General features: G+C 36.8%; 2 protein-coding genes across 3 annotated transcripts in view; both read right to left on the bottom strand.

Moving 5' to 3' along the window:
* Positions 1-2,212, bottom strand: part of agmo (alkylglycerol monooxygenase) — a 41,413-nt gene extending 39,201 nt beyond the window's left edge. Inside the window, exon 1 of one of the 2 annotated variants that reach the window (XR_007925167.1) lies at positions 1,931-2,212. Coding sequence is in view for 1 of the 2 variants with exons in the window: in XM_051862669.1 (XP_051718629.1) it covers positions 1,931-2,053 (123 nt within the window). In the remaining variant the exon portion in view is untranslated. The remainder of the gene's footprint in view (positions 1-1,930) is intronic. The other variant, XM_051862669.1, reaches the window with a different exon arrangement.
* Positions 2,213-6,983: 4,771 nt separating this feature from the next.
* meox2a (mesenchyme homeobox 2a) lies at positions 6,984-19,344 on the bottom strand. The gene is made up of 3 exons (XM_051862683.1): positions 16,664-19,344; positions 12,185-12,357; positions 6,984-7,865 (listed from the first exon to the last, which is right to left on the bottom strand). Exons 1-3 carry the CDS (start codon positions 17,172-17,174, stop codon positions 7,644-7,646), a joined length of 906 nt encoding a protein of 301 aa, XP_051718643.1. The 5' UTR covers positions 17,175-19,344; the 3' UTR covers positions 6,984-7,643.

Here is a 19,344-nt window from a genome sequence, read left to right as displayed (position 1 = left end):
GCAGATGTTAGTATTTTTCTTTAGCTTTCTCTGTCATTTTCTGGACGGTTCATTTAACTTTACACTGAAAAACGCAAAAACAGTCAAATGCCGAAATTGTTTTTAAGGAATACACTGTTAACTAAACTGTTTTTATAAACATTTCTATTATACATACAATTTTTGAGATTTTATCATTTCAACTTCACATTTATTTTCTAATAATGGGACTGCAATGAAAGTTTTCAATCAAACTGATGGGAGAAAATATCTAAAATGTTAAAAGCACAAATCCGTGCTTTTATCCAAATTTCTATTGTTTCACCCACACACATCAGAGACAGAAACTTCAAATAAAGTTCTGCAGGAATGGTCAGGGAGGCAATTTAACAAGTGTGTGTTTGTGACAGAATTACAACAATTAGGATTCCTGCTGTGTGGTTAATTGCAATTTCTCTATACATGTGTTTATGGAGGCCTGTAAAAATGTGAGTGTTTTACCTCAAATAACAAACATGTGTTGATTTGAGTGCAGCCAAACCAAAAAACACACATATGGGTCTGTTAAAATGTGAGGAGCAAGCACCCCGCTGTAGGGCTTAAAATCTGAACAGGTGGCAGACTTATTTTCCAATTGTTGCAAGTATGGTGCTCACTGTTTTTGTACGTTGATGAAAATCAAGAAACCACACCATTAAAGGTATCATTTAAACCCTTAGAATTAGACTTGCTGTTAAAAAACATAGGTGGAGTCACCATTAAAGGGTTAGTTCACCCAAAAATGAAAATTCTGTCATTAATTACTCACCCTCATGTCGTTCCACACCCGTAAGAACTTAGTTCATCTTCGGAACACAAATTAAGATATTTTTGATGAAATCCGAGAGGTATCTGACTCCTCCATAGACAGCAATATAATCAACATTTTAAAGGTCCAGAAAAATACTAAAGACATCGTTAAAATAGTCAACATGACTGCAGTGGTTCAACCTTAATTTTATGAAGTGATAAGAATACTTTTTGAGCACAAAAACAAAACATAAAGAGAAGATATTATTGAATAAAGTCGTTATTTTTGTTTAGTTTCTGCACACAAAAAGTATTCTCTTCGCTTCATAACATAAGGTTGAACCACTGTAGTCATATGGACTATTTTGATGATGTCTTTACTACCTTTCTGGACCTTGAAAGTGGTGGTTAAATTGCTGTCTATGGGGGATTTAAAAAAAAAAAATCTCGGATTTCATCAAAAATATCTTAATTTGTGTTCTGAAGATAAACGAAGGTCTTGCGGGTGTGGAACGACATGAGGGTGAGTAATTAATGACAGAAATTTCATTTTTGGGTGAACTAACCCTTTAAAGTCAACCAGAATCATGTCAGAGTGTCTGAAAGCTTTTGACAACGCAATATTATCAATACTGAAGAAACCATTACAGATGTTTTATATACAATAATATTCTGAGCATATAAAGCATGATTAAATTTTATAAGAGCAAGTAATATTGAAAATCCCCCAACACTGAGCACATTTGAAATTCATAGACTACATCTCTGGCCCCTGATTCAACAGGTGACAAGGTGGAAAGCCATATTTTCCATTCCCTGTTTTGTACTTATTTAATACAGTGTATATTACATACAGAACTGTGTGTTTCACTGTATAATGTACACTGTGCTTTTTTCTAAGGCACTCTTGCACAATACTTGTGCATTTAACAATACTTTTAACACAAAGTAAGCTGTTACACATGCTAAAACAGAAAAATAAGGACGTTTTGCTGATAAAAGATGTAAACATCACATGTATTCTGTTGCGTAAGCTCTGTTTAATTCTCTCTCTGTGTGTTCTTGTCAAGCACTGTGTAGCTCGTATTGTACTAAGTATGTGTGTAATCACGTAATTGTTTTCATATATTTTCCAAGAACGCGGTAATGACGTCAGACTTACCTGATTAACATATTTTGGCACCTCTTGTAGAGTCGCGAATGATGATTCATTAGGAGTCATTAGACTGAACAGCATACGAACCCCCTGAGAAACAGTCACATTGTTTCCTTCCACTCGCGCCATTGTGTTTTTAAATGTGGCAAAAATGAAACTACTGTATAAATCAGTGGCTCCTCTCACTGCCGGATTAAACACAGATGATGTCTTTTGGGAGCTTATGAACACCTACAGGCGTCAGGAACTTTGAACTTCACGGTAACGCAGTCATGAAGTTAGATGATGTGATCACATGACACAAGACGAGGAAGCGCTTGTACTTACTAAGATTATAAGTCGACCTATAGGCCTATATTTATTTTATTGCAGAAAGACACTGAGCGATTATATAGATAATAAATATATCGATAATAGACTATTCGTGCTAATTTCACAACATTACTCCATGAACGACGCAGAATATTCAACAAAAATATTCTAATATTTACCTTGATTTTCCCTTGTTTTCTTCACACATCATTTATCTCAAGAAGGCTATTCTTTTTAACTGGCTTCTTGGTGAACACACACACACACACACACACTCATTTTACACATATATGCCAGGTTTTATTGATTGACTGATTGATTGAACAATGACTACATGAACAAAATAACAATGTATAAGCTTTTTTAACAAAGTAAAATAAATGAATAAATAAATTTGTTAGGGCAATTAGCCAAAGACATGAAAGAAGATACATGTCATGTGAATAGCTTTCTGTTTTTATTAATTAATTAATTTTTATTGTTTATTTTACTTTATTTTTTAGGGCAAGATTGATTCATTATGATGTACTTTTTTTTTTTTTTTTTTTTTTTTTAATTTTTTTAAAAAATAATGTTTTTTCCTAAGAATTTACATTAATGGATATTGAATTTAAACTTTAGGTTCAACGTCATTGTTTGGTTAAATAATGTCACAACTGAGGGACAATCATAATTTACATGAATAGAAATTATTTCTTACACAGTAAATACTGAATAAATGATATGTTATCACATTTTTTACATTATAGCTATACAATTTTAAATTATTGTTGGATAATGATAATGGTAAAGCAATTAAATGCGAGACATTTGCAGATAGCAAAAATGATTAGAAAGAGAGATAGATACACCCGTTAGGTGTCATGGTAGAGGAAAAAGGTCAAAGCAATGTGAACAAACTGTAAATTAAAAAATATTTTGGAGAAGCTTGTATTGCTGTTTTTGGCTCGGACTATATTTAAAACAATGTAGCTTTTCCTGTCCAGGAAAGAACATAAGAAGTCAAAGTGCAATAATAAAAGTCTTAGATGTGAAACAGAGAGTAACATGGCTTTGTGTGTGACCTCTCTATTCCATTGTGGAGGAAGTTCCAGAAATCTCCTTGGTGATACAAAAACATTCTAACAAAATATCTTTTTGTGGTTTCTTATGTCAAAAGCAGTTGAAGCTACAACTGATTCTTTTGGCAGGACCCTCAGAATCACTGGTCCTGGTGGGCAGACGTGTCTTGCATTATGAATTAGAATGCAGGCTCACTCAGTGGCGACAGCAAGAATGGGCCATAACAATATTTCAGACCTGATTTTGTAATAGAATATGATCCCCGTTTGCTCACCCACCTCTCAGACTTAAGGCAGAAGTCCTGACCCTGCCTGGAGGAGAAACTGAATTTAGCATATTCCCCTACCCCTTCCTCAATAACTTATTCATGTAGGCTCCTCGCTCAGCCTCAGCATATTCGCTTCATAATCACGGTGATGAGTCGCAGACCCTCGCTGGATGGATTTCTATAGGAACATTCAGCTTAAGGCATTTGAAGTTGCTGTGGGTTAGAAAATGCTCTTGACAAATTAGACTCACAGCTGAACACACAATAATGGTTGTGTGTCAATGCATATGCTCCAGTCCAACTGCATTCATGCTTCTGTAAGGAGGAGCCTACTGCTCAGCATCAGTAGAGTAGATACAAAGTGACCCAAGTCATGCAACTAATTCCAACTACAACCAATCTTTCAAGATCACTCGCTACTAGAGGCAGTAGATGTCTTCACATTACATAGATTAAAATGCATCTGTTTTGAGAAAACTGTGTTGGAATAAGTAGCTAGAGGGAACATATATGATTTCAATAATCAGATGCTGGCAGCAGGGCTCAACAAGCATGTCTTTTCTGCTTGCTCAGTTGGGCCAGTAGTTTATACACTTTCAACACATACAAAATATTTAAATTATTTTTAAATTAATTTTAATTTACATTGAGTTTCTCATTTTAAATGTAATTTTTTCATTATTTAAAGGCACACTATGTAACTTTTTATTCAAAATGAACATTTAAATAATGAGTCAATACATCATTAAAGGGTTAGTTCACCCAAAAATGAAAATAATGTCATTTATTACTCACCCTCATGCCGTTCCACACCCGTAAGACCTTCGTTAATCTTCGGAACACAAATTAAGATATTTTTGGTTGAAATCCGATGGCTCAGTGAGGCCTCCATAGCCAGCAATGACATTTCCTCTCTCAAGATCCATTATTGTACTAAAAACATATTTAAATCAGTTCATGTGAGTACAGTGGTTCAATATTAATATTATAAAGCGACGAGAATATTTTTGGTGCGCCAAAAAAACAAAACAACGACTTTTATAGTGATGGCCGATTTCAAAACACTGCTTCAGGAAGATTCGGAGCGTTATGATTCTTTTGTGTCAAATCATGATTCGGATCGCGTGTCAAACCGCCAAACTGCTGAAATCATGTGACTTTGGCGCTACGAACCTCTGATTCGACACGCTGATTCATAACGCTCCGAAGCTTCACGAAGCAGTGTTTTGAAATCAGCCATCACTATATAAGTCGTTATTTTGTTTTTTGGCGCACCAAAAATATTCTCGTCGCTTTATAATATTAATATTGAACCACTGTACTCACATGAACTGATATAAATATGTTTTTAGTACATTAATGGATCTTGAGAGAGGAAATGTCATTGCTGGCTATGCAGGCCTCACTGAGCCATCGGATTTCAACAAAAATATCTTAATTTGCGTTCCGAAGATTAACGAAGGTCTTACAGGTGTGGAACGGCATGAGGGTGAGTAATAAATGACATTATTTTCATTTTTGGGTGAACTAACCCTTTAATTCTTATATTTTAGACCTGTCTGGGATTGTTTTCACAGGAAATTGCTTACATGCATCACTCGCCAATGCGTCTCGTCATCAGTGTTCGGGAAAACTACTTTTAAAAGGAATGCATTACAAATGTGATGTTTTTCTAAAGTCATTTTTACTTAGTATGGTTGAATTGGATCATTGAAGGTCAGCAGCAAAGAATCTAATCACAAAAATGAAAAATAGTATTTCACAACCAATATGTCACAGAAAACCAGATTTTGAAAGCCATAACCATGCATGTACATAATCAAAAAATGTAGGATATAGCAGAGGCCCAATTGACCCTCTTCACATTTCCAGGTTTCTCGGCGGAAGTCGTCATAGTTGGGTAAACTTTTATAGCAGCGAATGAGACTACATTAAATATATTTTTTGTGTTTCCATTTGTGCAAATAGCAAAAGAAAAACTCCACAATCGTGTTTTCACAACTTTCAAAAACAGGAAAAAAAATAGAGAGCGATTGATAACGACAGTCAGAAGAGAGAAAGATGTCATTTTTACCATCATTCCCATAGCCGCTGTAGAAACATCCTTACAGCAGCGTTAACTAGTTTTTTTGTAATTTGATGCAAATGTAATATAATACTAAGTATAGTGTTATAAATGTACATACATTTCTTAAAAATGAAAATTTACGATATTGAACGTTAAAAAGCGCCATCACAGTCTGTGAAAAGGGCGGCAGTTCCGTCAACTGACCCATAACACTCACTTATTGTTGAGCTCTGGCAGTCAGTTTTCTCAAATCATTCTTCAAGCAGTGTCTTTCATTAGCTTTCCTCCAAGAAAGAATCATTCATGATAAGAAAATCATACCAAGCAACATACGAAAAGTTTATTGTTGAAGCATGATACAGCTGTCAGATTTTTGGATCATAGGAATACTCATATTTACAAGACAATATTATCTGAAATGTTTTTGACTCTCCTGCACACTTGATTGATCATTATTTCGATCACATCGAAATTGTACAAAAACATACAGTAGAAATCAATTAAGGCACAGAAACTGACAGTGCAAACTAAAACATACACCTTTTCAATGCAAGATCAGAATGGAATGCTGTTGGGCCAGATTTGACCAGTCAATTTTAAAGGGATAGTTCACCTAAAAATGAAAATCATCCCATAATTTACTCACCTTCAAGCCATCCTCCAAGACCTTCAAGACTTTCTTCTTTCAGCCAAACACAATCTGAGTTATATTTAAAAAATATCCTGGCTTTGTAATGGGATTGAATGGCGCCTGAGATTTTGAAGTTCTAAAAAGTGCATCCATCCATCATAAAAGTAATCTATACGGCTCTAGGGGGTTAATAAAGGCCTTTTGAAGCGAAGCGATGGGTTTTTGTAAGAAAAATGTCCATATTTAAAACTTTATAAACTATAATCACTGGCTTCTGGAAACGCCCGTACACAAGTCTAGTTCTGGTGGAAGAGTGACCTCTGACTCGACGGATGACGCAAGATGTAGGAGTATCGTAAGCAGACGCCTCTCGCGGATCAAACAAATAGGGCTGTGCAACAAACTTAATCTCCTTGTCTCTTATATCGAAATCCTCCAACATTTATCTTTAAAAATTCTTGTTTTAGACTTCTAATTCATGAACGGTGTTTTGTTTTGCTCTATCCTCTGTGCTTCCGTGTTCATCAATACGTCGGGTCAGAGGTCACCCTTCCGTCGGAACTAGACTTGCATACGGCCATTGCCGGAAGCAAGTGATTATAGTTTATAAAGTTTTAAATATGGATATTTATCTTACAAAAACCCATTGCTTTGCTTCAGAAGGCCTTTATTAACCCCCTGGAGCCGTATGGATTACTTTTATGATGGATGAATGCGCTTTTTGAAACTTCAAAAATTTCCTGCGCCATTTAATCCCATTAAAAGTTGGGAAGAGCCAGGATATTTTTTAATATAACTCTGATTGTGTTCGGCTGAAAGAAGAAAGTCATATACACCTAGGATGCTTGAGGGTGAACTATCCCTTTAATTCTGCTATTCTATCTTTCAAGTAAAACAGCAGTGGAAGGGTACTTTAAAGGTGCTGTAAGCGATTATTTTAAGGAATAGCATGCAAAACATATCCATATGACCTGACAGAAGTCCCTAGGCTCTGTAAAACACTTTGGCTTTTCTGACAGGGAGGATTTTGAAATTGCTTACAGCACCTTTACTGCATTTAACGGCATTTTCAAACGTGTAAACATTTCCGTCAAACTAGCAAGGCACCTTTTCTTTGTGAATATTGATGCCAAAGTATCACAAATATTCTGCTCATCACAACAATATATCAGTCCTGTGTACATTTTTACATATTGAGCAAGCATTGTCACTACTTTGAGGCGTCACAGGAACTGTCCTGAAAGGCGTCGTGGTGCGGTGCCTCCTCATTGGCACATATCATCTGCTGTGCAGTCTTTGTGTACTTTCAGTCTGTACTTTAAGCCCGTATTTAACATAATCCCTAACTGAACATGACCCCAGATAAGCACTGAGAGTATCATAAGTGAGCGTGCTCAGAGCTCTGGTCGCTGTCGTGGCTGTCCTCGTTGTTGATAAGTGAGTCTGGCGTATGGTGGAGTCCAGCAATACCCGAAAACTCGGAGGGAAGCAACGTTCCCTTTTTCACATTCACAAGCTCTTTTTCTCTTGCTACCGCCCCCTGTTGGCCTCCTTTAACTCGCTTCCACTTCATCCGCCTGTTCTGAAACCACACTTTTACCTAGTGGGAAAGAAACACACATGAGTGTCAGATCCTACACTCTTAGGCTACATCTACATTAATCCGAAAATGCCGTTTTCCTTTCAAAACGCTCTTCGTTCACATTAGCATTTTCCAAAAAGTTTCTCCTCACTAAAACAAAATGCTTAAATCATCAGCTTAAATCATCACTGTTCCATGTATGGTCTAAAACACAATTGCCCTCATAATTTGATGCATGACAGCAATTGCGAGTACATTTTCGGTCATGTTTTCAGGAGTGTAATATGAAGATTGTACAAAGTAACATTTATCTTTAGCACAGATTTCTACAGTTACAATATTTTCACATGCACCATCGTTTTTGAATACTTCTGTTTCACAGTCCAAACTGCAACGTGAAAACTGCTTTTTAAAATGTATCCAATTTGGAGTGTGTCGTCAAAAAGCTCAGTTTTCGCAGGACAAAAATGCCACCTCAGTGTGGACAGAAAGCCAAGATGTAGAGAAAATTTGCGTTTTCAAATGTATCCAGTGTAAAAATAATGGTTCTTTTAAATGGCATCGCTGTGTGTGGGGGGGGGGGGGGGGGGGACCCTTTTGGAACCTTTATTTTTAAGAGTGTAATTTGTCTTCATCAAATTAGTATGTATGTTCTACCCGATGGTGCAGATGATCTGTTTACTATGGTTGTTGGCAGAGCGATTGGAGAGGTAGATCAGCCATGACTCACCAAACTCCAGTAAGCTAATATCCCTTGATCAGGTGCAAATGTGCCATGTGATCATATGACCACCCTGCTATTCTAATGCATGATCCACAAAGTTTGGAATTATGTTTCTCTGAAGTCGCTTGAAAAATAACATTGCTTTCAATGCACATATTTGGCAGTTATTTTCAGCCCATCTGCTCTGTGGCATCAGACATTTCTGTCTTTTCCTTCAGAGATAGTGTTTACGTTTCCTAGAATGATGACTTAGCTGTTTCTTAAACGGTCACTGCAGTGCAAGTAAGGTTTGCTGGGGGACCACGCCACCATACGCTAAAATTTATTTCTTTGATGGCTTTTTTTTTTTCTAAATGGCAATCATTCAGTTGAAAGGCGCATTTCACATTCAAATACATTTTACGTTCAACACAATAATTCCTTCACCTTACGTTTCAAGGATCCGCATAGAATAGTTTTTGTATTTTGAGGTCTGCTAGAACACTATTCAATTGGCCACCCGTGTTCATTACTGTCAGCACTGTAAGACTGACACCCTTAAAATATATCTGCAACGTTTGCAGTTCTTCTCTCAGCCTGAAAATGTCCAGTAAGTTACTGCTCACTGGTTAGTGCAGGCCCATATGTTTAAATCAATGCGATAAAGAGAAAAAACAGACAATAAGCCAATAAGAATTCACTATGTGAATGACATCATGGTTTTATGTTAGGTAAAAAAAAAAAAAAAAAAGGTAAATGGGAATTTTCACACTTTAATTTTAAAATATTCAAAAAAGTAAAAAAAAAAAATACTACTTAAACAAAGTTAGAGTTTGTTTAGAAACAAAAAATATAGTTTGTATGTTCAGAAGTTCAGACTGAATTCTAAAACAGGAATATTACATTTTGAATGCTGAAAATTCAATGGGAAGTTGTCACACTTTAAAATTTCTTTAAAAAATAAAGTTAAAAAGATATAAATAAAAGTTAAAAATGTAATGTAAATAAATAAATAAAATGGAGTAGGGCTGCGACAACTAATCGATAATAATCGATAGTGAATGTCATTATCGATTAGTCGTGTTTGCCCGCTGTGCACAGAAAATTTCAGACAGTCACGTCAAATTACAGCACCGAAAAACGCATTTCTATGGATAGAATGTATCTAAAAATAGTGGAGGAAACAGAGTGAGCTGCTGCGGGAAAGATGCGTGACACAAGCTGCCCAAAACATGAGAATTCTTTATTTTAAGCTTCAAGCTCCTGCATTAGCGTAATGTTTAACATGGCTTGCCCTGTCAGGCGCTTGTGTGCTGTTTAATGTGTGATATGTTTCCTCAGCACAAAACTTTAACTTTACAGTTATATCCTTTTCTGTAAGTGATACAAATTCACGTGAGTATTTCCATTTTGTATGAAGGCTCATCCTGACAGTCTGCGTTAAAGTCCCTGTGAAATCAAAATGTAAGTTTTTTAGCTTTTAGTATGAATAAGGTTATGAACAAGCTGGTGTGTTCCAAAACAATGACAAAATTCGCATTTAGGAGATAAAAGGATTCAAAACATACAGTCTCTCACTTCCGCTAAAATGGATCACTGCGGACTTCAGCTTCTCATCAGACCTTCTGTCCAATCAAATGCTCTCTAGAATCTAAAGTCCCGCCCCTTCCTACACTACTACAGACGCTGAAGCTGCAGCTGAAATTGGTCACTTGTTCACACATTTACTAGTTTCTATATGGTGAACGGCACATATGCAAAATATAGAGGATAGGGAATGATTCAATTTTCCATTTACGCAAATGAAGTCCGTTTACCCGTCAGTGTCACGTGAACCGCCGCAGCGCGAGCACAGTCTGCTTCAGTCCAGAAACACGAGAGCACAGAGCGGATCATACGCACGAGTCGGCGCAAAAACGTTCGGACACATTTGAAATCCACAAACAATGATATATTTTAAAGGAATATGGAGGAGAAACGTTTAGATATTATGCTGAGCTGTGATCTAGATGCTATTGGCTATTTTGAAAAGAGGGGAGGAGCTTCTAGATATATCTCACCCTGTCTCCCTGTTTCATTGGAAATTACGTCAACACAGTGAATACAACTGCGCATTCAAAGGCACTTCAGTGGGCCTTTAAACATCCGGCGCGCGTATGCGCATAAAACAGATGGAACGCAATTTATATTTAGTGCAAAGATATTCATTTTGCTGAAATATGTGGTTTCAAAAAGTATTTTATGAGAGTGGTAAATGTAAAGGGATAACAGTGTGTAATTGAATATAAATGTGAGGCGTTTCTTACGTTTACAGGATAAAGAAGTGAAAGTAGCCGGTTACTGCGTCCAGACTAGTGAATGTGTGTGTTCCTGCTGAACATTCCTCTTATCTGTTAACACTGAGTTTTTGTTTTCCTTTATTGTCTTTATTATTATCTTCATTTTTAATGTAGGGATTTAAACTTTCCTTTTGCTTTATGACTCTTTTACATTATGTATAGCACAGATACAGATATTCACTGTTTTCATAGCATGTTTGTTTGAGTTGGGAAGGACGTGGAATAGTGTGTTTTGTCAATAAAAAATAAAAAAACTAAAAAAAGGGCTTTTATCCGATTAATTGAAGAAATAATCTGCCAACTAATAGATTATCAATATAATCATTAGTTGCAGCCCTAGAATGGAGTTTGTATGTTAAGCAGTTCAGACTGAATTAACTGTAGGAGTTTAATTCTAAACCCCTAAAACATTTAGGAATATCAATACAGTGCTGTCTTGCAGGTGCTCTAATAAATTGAATTAAAGATCATTTAATTAGGCTGTGCAATATTATTATGATTAGTATTTTACGTGTGCAAAACGGTGGTGGCCCTACAGTCATAGTACTACTCCTGCCACAAAGGTCCAGAACTCCAGCAGGTTCACACAGGGATCACATTGCAGGAGACGGATTTGCTTACTTGTCGTGTGGCAAGGTTTTTAATTCTAAGCCTTGGGAATGTATCCCCAGAGAATGTAGCATAATTTAAGGCCACAGATGTCACTTCCTTGTGGGATCCATGGCAAACTGCAAAGTCTTATATAACCAAAAGGTCTAAAATACTGCGATGTACTGGATATATTATAAATTAAAGCCCTTCATTGAGCAGTTAAAAATGTTATGAATGGTGTTTTGAATTAGGCCAGAATGACCTGCCAATGATGTCATTTCAAAAACAGCAAGCATTATGTCATCTCTTTATGTCTGTAAGAGTCAATAAACTTCAATGGTTTAATAAGATTACATAGTTGTTTGGTTAAAACATCAAATAGTTACAATAACCAATATGTCTCTGGCTCCAAATAAAGCGTCATGTGCTATTTATTTCACATATGGCTGTAGGAAGCGCCTTCCCACGCAGAGACCAATTTGTAAGACGGAGCAGCAAGGCGGAAGTGCCTTAGCGTACAGAACTTCCTTCGCCTCTCCCGTTACTTGACTACAGCCAAAAAGAGAGCTTGCAGAAACATCTGGAATACAATAGTCCCATTCCATGGCTGGATAGAAAACCACTGAACCCAGAAAAAAAAAACAGCAGTAGCTTCTGACAGAATGATTGATGAACAGGTACCAGGTCGCGCTCGGTCATCTCACCTGCCTTTCCGTGAGATCCAGGTTTACGGCGATTTCGTACCGCCTCAGTCTGGTCAAATAGTTGTGATGGGCGAATTCTGCCTCCAGTTCTCGAATTTGCTCTTTGGTGAATGCTGTCCGCTCCTTCCTTGGCTTGCTGCTCACATCCGATTTGTAATTCCCATCTTGGGACTCTTAAAAGAAAAGACAAGAATGGAAGAAAACATGGTCACAAAGAGCAGCATCAGCGTCACGTTCCACAACAAAATGGGCTTTGAAACACAATCAGTTCATTTCAATGCAATCGTTCCAATTAAATACAATCACTGAAGGGTTGAAATCCCAGAAATGTCATAAAGGAAAGCAGAGGAGAATAAGGAATACTGCCAGTCATATTTTACGATGCTGCAATTGTGCATGCCAGCTGTTTGTAAAAGTCAGCCCCAGCCGTGAGTTTTCACAAACTGCTATATAGATTCTCACAATGAGTTGGCGCTCACTATAACACTTTCCAAAGACTTCATTTGACTTACTGTTAATGGAATCCGCTACCCTTGTAGTTTTAATATGGAACAAAACAGTACTGGAGGATGTGTAAAAATATATTTCCTTAGTTTATTTACCTCAAAATTTTACGAGCGTCTTTCACTCATGGCTCAGGAGCTGCCAGCTCACAACAGTTTTCAGTGGAGTGTTTCTTATTCCCTCCCTCGCTCTTGCGCTGTCAATTACGGCGAATTGCTTCCCCCAGTTTCAGATGTTTTTTAGAGTGACAGAACAAATGCATAAAAGCGCAAATATACAATTACATGTGGTTATTGCAAGAGCTCAATTATGTCTAGTCTATTCTTGAATGGGAAACGCAAAAGGTCAATGAGGAAATGTCAGATTAGCCTAGCAATCCATCCTACTGAAGACGCATGCACTGCTGTTGTTTTGACACACGAGGATGGAAATTGTATTCTTTTTTTCGTAACACATGCGCCTTTATGGTGGCTTTAAATTGCTGTGACTCACTTTGCAAAGGGCTTATCAAGCTTTTGGGTTAATTTATCTATGGGTGTGGAGTGAGCGCTAATCCAACTAGCAATCCAAAACCCAGCTGTAAATAGAGTCTACTTTAATGAGACCCCATCCGCAAGTGGCGAGACCTGCCATTTCAGCACAAGTCAGCACGATATTTCAAGTACATCATTTTTTATGTTTTTTCCAATGTTAAAATACTTTGTATTATCCCATCTTAAAGGGAAAGTTCATCTTAAAATGAAATTTTACTCACCCTCATACTGTTCAAAAACTTACTTTCTTCTGTTATTATACTTTTTTTTTTTTGCCCATTCAATGAAAGTCAGTGGTGTCCAAATGATGACTTTCATTGTACATTCTTCAAAATATGTTCTTCTGTGTTACACTGAAGAAAGTAAATTTGTAATTTGTAACTGTTTTCAAACATATTTTCCCTCATACTTCCCTTTTAGTCAGATTGGCCCCACCCCCAAACTCAAGCTATTGGTTGAGCCACTGTTGCGGTGTCAGGTTGGTCGGATTCTCAAACAAACAGTGTTTTTAAACTCTCAGACACAACTTCAAGGTGTCTCTGAGAGATACACTTTGATGGCAAAGTATTATTTCAGTTTGAATATACCCATCGCCTTGAAGGTCTCACTGTATGTGGACGTTCAGATGAAGTGTGAAATCGCCGCTGTCAGCTACATCATGATTGCTATAAACACATGCCAAACGTGTTATTTAACAGTATAATTTACAGGTTGAGATTTACAGAGGCTGACAAGGACATAGACTCAGGATGAAAATGTCAAGAATGGTTCGTGCAATGACGATATTGTAGTTTAGCACAGAAGTATATGCAGTTTATGCTCAAGAACAAATAATCATCAGGTGATTTCCAAAGACGGCGCATCAAATTGCAACTGTGACTTCCCTGATTATACCCAGTTTTAGCTGAAATTTCACCAGATGTATTTTAAAGAGTCAGCTGAATGTGGGTCTGATTAAAACGAGCAAAAAAACACGTTTATTGCCAGCCAAACGCAGCCATTGTGGAGTGAGAAAAACCAACACGAGCAGAGTTTTGTGAACAGAGCTGCTCTAAGTTAAGGCAACTTTTCCCGGCTTCGCGACACGGCGGTTACACCACAGCAATTAGGCCTGCGCTTTAACTTTTATCTCTTCTTTTAAAAAAGAAAAGTACTAGGAGGAAAAAGAAGGACAGCCTAAGCTTTCAAAGATGATTTTAAAAAATACAGCTACAATGAAAATTGAGACATCTACTTTAATATTCTACTTACACACACTAGGGCTGAGATTTATTGGTGAAAAAAACAAGAAACCAACATGAAAACCCACATGACAAAATCCAGGCATGTGCTGTTTTATTAGAACATCCACACATGCTTTGAATAAATCAAACAATATATCTTAAAATGAATTGAAAAATATGTTGACAGTTTTACTATTAAATCAGCCCTTGTTGCATTGATTGGTGCTCAATATAAAAGCATTCGATAAAGTAAAGATTTTTATTTTTTGTTATGCTATAGTTGCTTTGAAAATGAAGCAACCGTCAATAGAATAGAAAGTATATTAAAACATTGTAATAATTTAAATGCCTTTTAAAAACGAAATGCTCAAACTGTTCAAATGCCCCAAACACATCCGCGAGAATTACTTATTAAATACACTGTCAATAAATTCAATACATTTCGGGGCTAAAACAATATTACACACCACAACATGGTTATCACTCTATGTTTATTGTAAATCTCACTTGAAGGCAGAAAATTCTGCTACGGGAGTAGAATAATAACCACAGATATTCAAATAATGTTCAAAATTATTTATACAAATAATAAATAAAATAACTTCTCCTATTAATTTCTGCCTGTTTTTTTATATATATATTTTATATACAAGAATTGTGACCAAGAATTGTAAGATATCTGTATTTTTACTTCTAATAAAGTGAAAAAATTGTTAAAAAAGTTTAAAATGAGCTAGTATGAGCTAGTGCGGAGTCCTCCAGTTCTGTTAGACCTTTTCAGCAGTGGAACAAGTGTATTTATGTTATGTTAATTTCGGGTTGGCACAAATGAGAATAAATCAACATCTGCAGGGCTGTGCCTCTTGACCTGAACTTTGTTTTAAAGGGCAGAAAGTAGTTAAAATTCCCTTTGAAGTAACAAGATCGTAAAAATACATTTTATGATCCATTTTATGCAGTGTTAAATTGATTTTTTAACACGAGTGGCAACTATTCCAGACAAAACAAAACTGGAGATGCCCATCAGATTAAACAACTTCTTTTGCAGTGAATCGAAAACCCTTCAATTTACTTCATATCTCCCTGCCCGTTTTGCCCATCAGCAAAACCAAAAAGAAAGTAACAGTATATTCCCGTTCTGATTCCAATGTACAAACAAATTTGATTCAAAGAGAAAGCTGCTTAAAGCACTGCTGTCATCTAACGTTTGGCTTTTCGTGTTAAATGCCAACACAGGCGTCCCTGTTCTCCTTCTCAGACCATGGCATTAGTTACTTTACCACAAGCCTTATTTGTGCTTGCCAAAAAAGTGAGGAGATGAAACAGATGAGGCTAAACGTGAATCATGCGTGCAGTTAAATGCCCACACAAGAGTTACAATCTGCCCTCTGCTAGCCAAAATAATTGCTTCTGTGCGTGCAAGCCAACACCTACAAAACTCTCACAGGCAAAAACACGGCTCCACGTTTCTGAACAGTAAGAGAATCATTTTCCAAAAACACGAGTACTGCACTCAGCCTGATTGTGAAGGCTGTTAAAATGCACCATGACTTGTTAAATTCTTTTTTCAGTTACAATAAAACAAACTAAAATAACTAAAATAATGGAATCATGATTGATATTCCGGAAAACGTTACAAAGAATTTATTAACATGATGTAATATGTTCATGCAGTATGCACAGGAGAAAATTACAGACGCCATTTTTTAAAGTTTCATTTATAATTTTACATATATATATTCGTAAATATTATATATAAAAATAAATAATATATTTATAAATACTTAAAATATATTTGTAAAATAAGAAATATATATAATTTTGTATTTAACAAATATAAATATTATTTACAAACAGCAAATAAATAATATATGCTAAATATTTATTGATACATTGTTTATATATAAGATTTATAAAATAAGAAATATATATAAAATTTTGTATTTTACAAATAACATTATTTACCGACATTAAATAATTATATATATATATTTGATTCAACAAATTTTATTTCAAACAATGAGACTCTACACCATATTACTGAACAATATTGCAATGTTAAAAAAAAAACCCTCAAGATTCACTTAGAAAATGTACATACAAACTTTTAAAAAAATTTTTTTTTAATTTTCCCAGAAAAATGACTTGATCAGATCAGATCCTTTTGCTTTTAATCCAAGTATAGATTAGTTTAAAATAAAAATGAGCATTTTTCTTACCAGAGCTGTCGCTTCTTCGTTTGCCATTCCTTTTCTCAGCCTCGGCTGGCGACATCGTATGACGTCCGAAATCCCCTCCGGGAACACAAGAGGCACCTGAGGGCACCCCTCCGCCGAGGCTCGGGGTGCTCGCGCAGAGACTGGGGCCCCCGGGGCCCATGTCTGAAGAGCCTGAATCAGGGGCCGAGATGCCCAGTCCTAGACGGGCGCTTGCTGGTGAGGCGCTGGCCGTCTGCGGTATGTGCCATCCGGTCTGCTGCGGTTGGGGTAGATGATGATGATGATGATGCTGCTGGGACATGTGTGGCCCTCGCTGGTGCCCATGCCCCCCAAACAGTCCCCCATCCTCACCTGGATAACCGCTCACGATGCAGGTAGAAGAAGGAGAGGAGGTGGAGAGGTCAGGGTACGTGGAGAGGTGCTCGGAGCGTCCGTGAAGGGCGAAGGCGGGGTGCAGGGCCTGCGGAGGGGCGTGAGGGCTGCGCAAACAGCCGAACAGCGTGTGATCCATCGCATGCACGAAACCGGTCGCTAGCGAAACAGAAACCACAAGAGCAAAACTTCCAAAAGATGAAAAGATTAATTAAAAGCACCAGAAACACAAAACGCTCCTTTGCTTCTCACTTCTCTCGCAATCTCTCCTTGGAGGAAAAAAGTGGAAAAGGAAAAAAGTGTGTCAGTACACGTGTGTGTGTGTGATAATCCCATGCACGTCGCGAGCGAGAGTTGCCAGGCAGCGCGGCTAAACAGCAGCAGCTGATGATGATGATGAGAGCTGAATCTTAGTTGACAGTCTAGCGCAGACTGCGGCCCAGCTGAGAGGGAAAGGTGCTTCCTAACAGTGGCCGGGCTTTTGGGCAATGGGCTGGGACTGAAGGAGGGGTGGGAGATGTTATAAATAGGGCCGTAACATGAGAGGGAGGCTGGGTCACAACTGTCCACTGAATCGAGCCAGTCCAGCCCTACAGCTCGATACATCTAAAACATGTCAGAAATAGATTTTCATTTCAGCCCTTTTAAATCTTTTTTATGATTTTTGATTGTTTTAATTATTACTTTTTCTTTGTTCCCAAAAGGCAGATTTGTTGAGAAGCTCGGAGCAGCTGAGAGGGGTTAGAAGTGTTAATGGGTTGTTGATCTTCAGCACTTTCTCCTCTGTTGTGAGGATGATTTAGAGGACAGGGGCTCAGCGCTAGAAGTCCCTAAGCTGTAGATCTTCTTCTATTGGTAGTGGGATTGCACAAACATTTGAGTCTTTTCTTTTTGTGCAGTCCATCGACAAACCACCTACAACGTCAACAACGGACAAAAGCAAGATAATGGGTGATACAATCCAATTTTGCTTTGAAAAACCAGCACAAAAGTTAGATGGATTACCTGATCCTGGATAGCAAAACATGGGTTTTCTAAAAATTCTGATTCATTCTGATCCAGATTAAAACTTTAGAACAACTGGCTCCTAAAGATTAAATTTGGAGTTAAATTTGGGCTCCAAGATTTTATGAAAAGATTGGGTTTCATTCTAACTTCAAATTTAATCTTTTCAAGTTTGAAGGCAAAAAGTAGGTCAAAAACCCACTGACGGTACGTTGGAGGAGATGGCAGCTTACAAATAATTGTGCAAAGTGCAATATTATCACTGTCACATTTTTCTACTTCGTTAATTTTTTAATAATTATAATTTATACAAAATATATAATGTTTTTGAGAGAAGTCTTTTATGCTCACCAAGGCTGCATTTATTTGATCAAAATACAGTAAAACAATAATAGTGTGAATTATTATTACAAATGAAAAGTTTTTGATTTTAAAACATTTTAAAACAAAATGTATTCCTTTGATGGCAAAGCTGAATTTTCAGTGTCACATGATCCTTCAGAAATCATTCTAATATGATGACTTGCTGCTCAAGAAATATTTATTATCATTATCAATGTTGAAAACAGTTTTGCTGCTTAATATTTTTATGGAAACCATGATACATTTCGCATTTATTTAAAATTGTTACAAAAATCTTTTGAAACATTATAAATGTGTTATTATCAGTCAAGTGCAGCCTTGCTGAAGCTGAATGAAAGTATTCCATTTTTTTTAACGGTAGTGTGTGTGTATATATATATTGTTAGGACCCTATGGTTTGTTTCTGTGTTGTTTTGGGAGTGTCTGCTCAGGGATTGCGTCTGATTGGCTCCCGCAGGCTGATTGATGCCATGTCCTGATTGGTGCACAGTACTTTAAAAGGCATGTCATCATCACAACATCTTTGTGCTCTGAGTGGAGAGCTGATGTGTGTTAAGAGTGTGTACGGACTGTCTGAGCTGAGTTTATTTAACCTTTTGCCTGTTTTCTGACACTGATTTTGGATTGCCCTCTCAATTTCTTCACTTGACTTTGTAAATAGTTTTGTAAATATATTGTAAACATTGAGACTGGGAAGCAAGGAGTCTGACACCATTTTTGTTCATTGTAAACTCTTCTTTAGGTTAGGCAGTTAGGTTAGTGTATTGTGTATTCTTTTCTTTATGATTATGTTGAGGCAACGAGGGTTAAAATGAAGAACATTTGTTTGTTATTTTGGCCTGGTCAGCTCCCAAACTTAGATTCCCAATTTAAGACTATATAAGAATAAACTCATTATTGTTTTGCTATTTCATTGTCTATGAAAATCTTTCATTTTGTGT

The sequence above is a fragment of the Ctenopharyngodon idella genome, chromosome 15, assembly GCF_019924925.1.
Source record: "Ctenopharyngodon idella isolate HZGC_01 chromosome 15, HZGC01, whole genome shotgun sequence".
NCBI classification, from domain to species: Eukaryota; Metazoa; Chordata; class Actinopteri; order Cypriniformes; family Xenocyprididae; genus Ctenopharyngodon; species Ctenopharyngodon idella.
This window is presented reverse-complemented; position numbering and strand designations above follow the sequence as displayed.

What these genes read in the sequence shown, in the direction of transcription:
- meox2a (XM_051862683.1), bottom strand. Translation starts at nt 17,174, where the DNA reads ATGGATCACACGCTGTTCGGCTGTTTGCGCAGCCCTCACGCCCCTCCG. An exon ending in ACGAAGAAGCGACAGCTCTG is followed by an intron (nt 12,358 to 16,663) that starts GTAAGAAAAATG and finishes TTTTCTTTTAAG; the next exon opens with AGTCCCAAGATGGGAATTAC. An exon ending in TGGATCTCACGGAAAGGCAG is followed by an intron (nt 7,866 to 12,184) that starts GTGAGATGACCG and finishes CTTTCCCACTAG; the next exon opens with GTAAAAGTGTGGTTTCAGAA.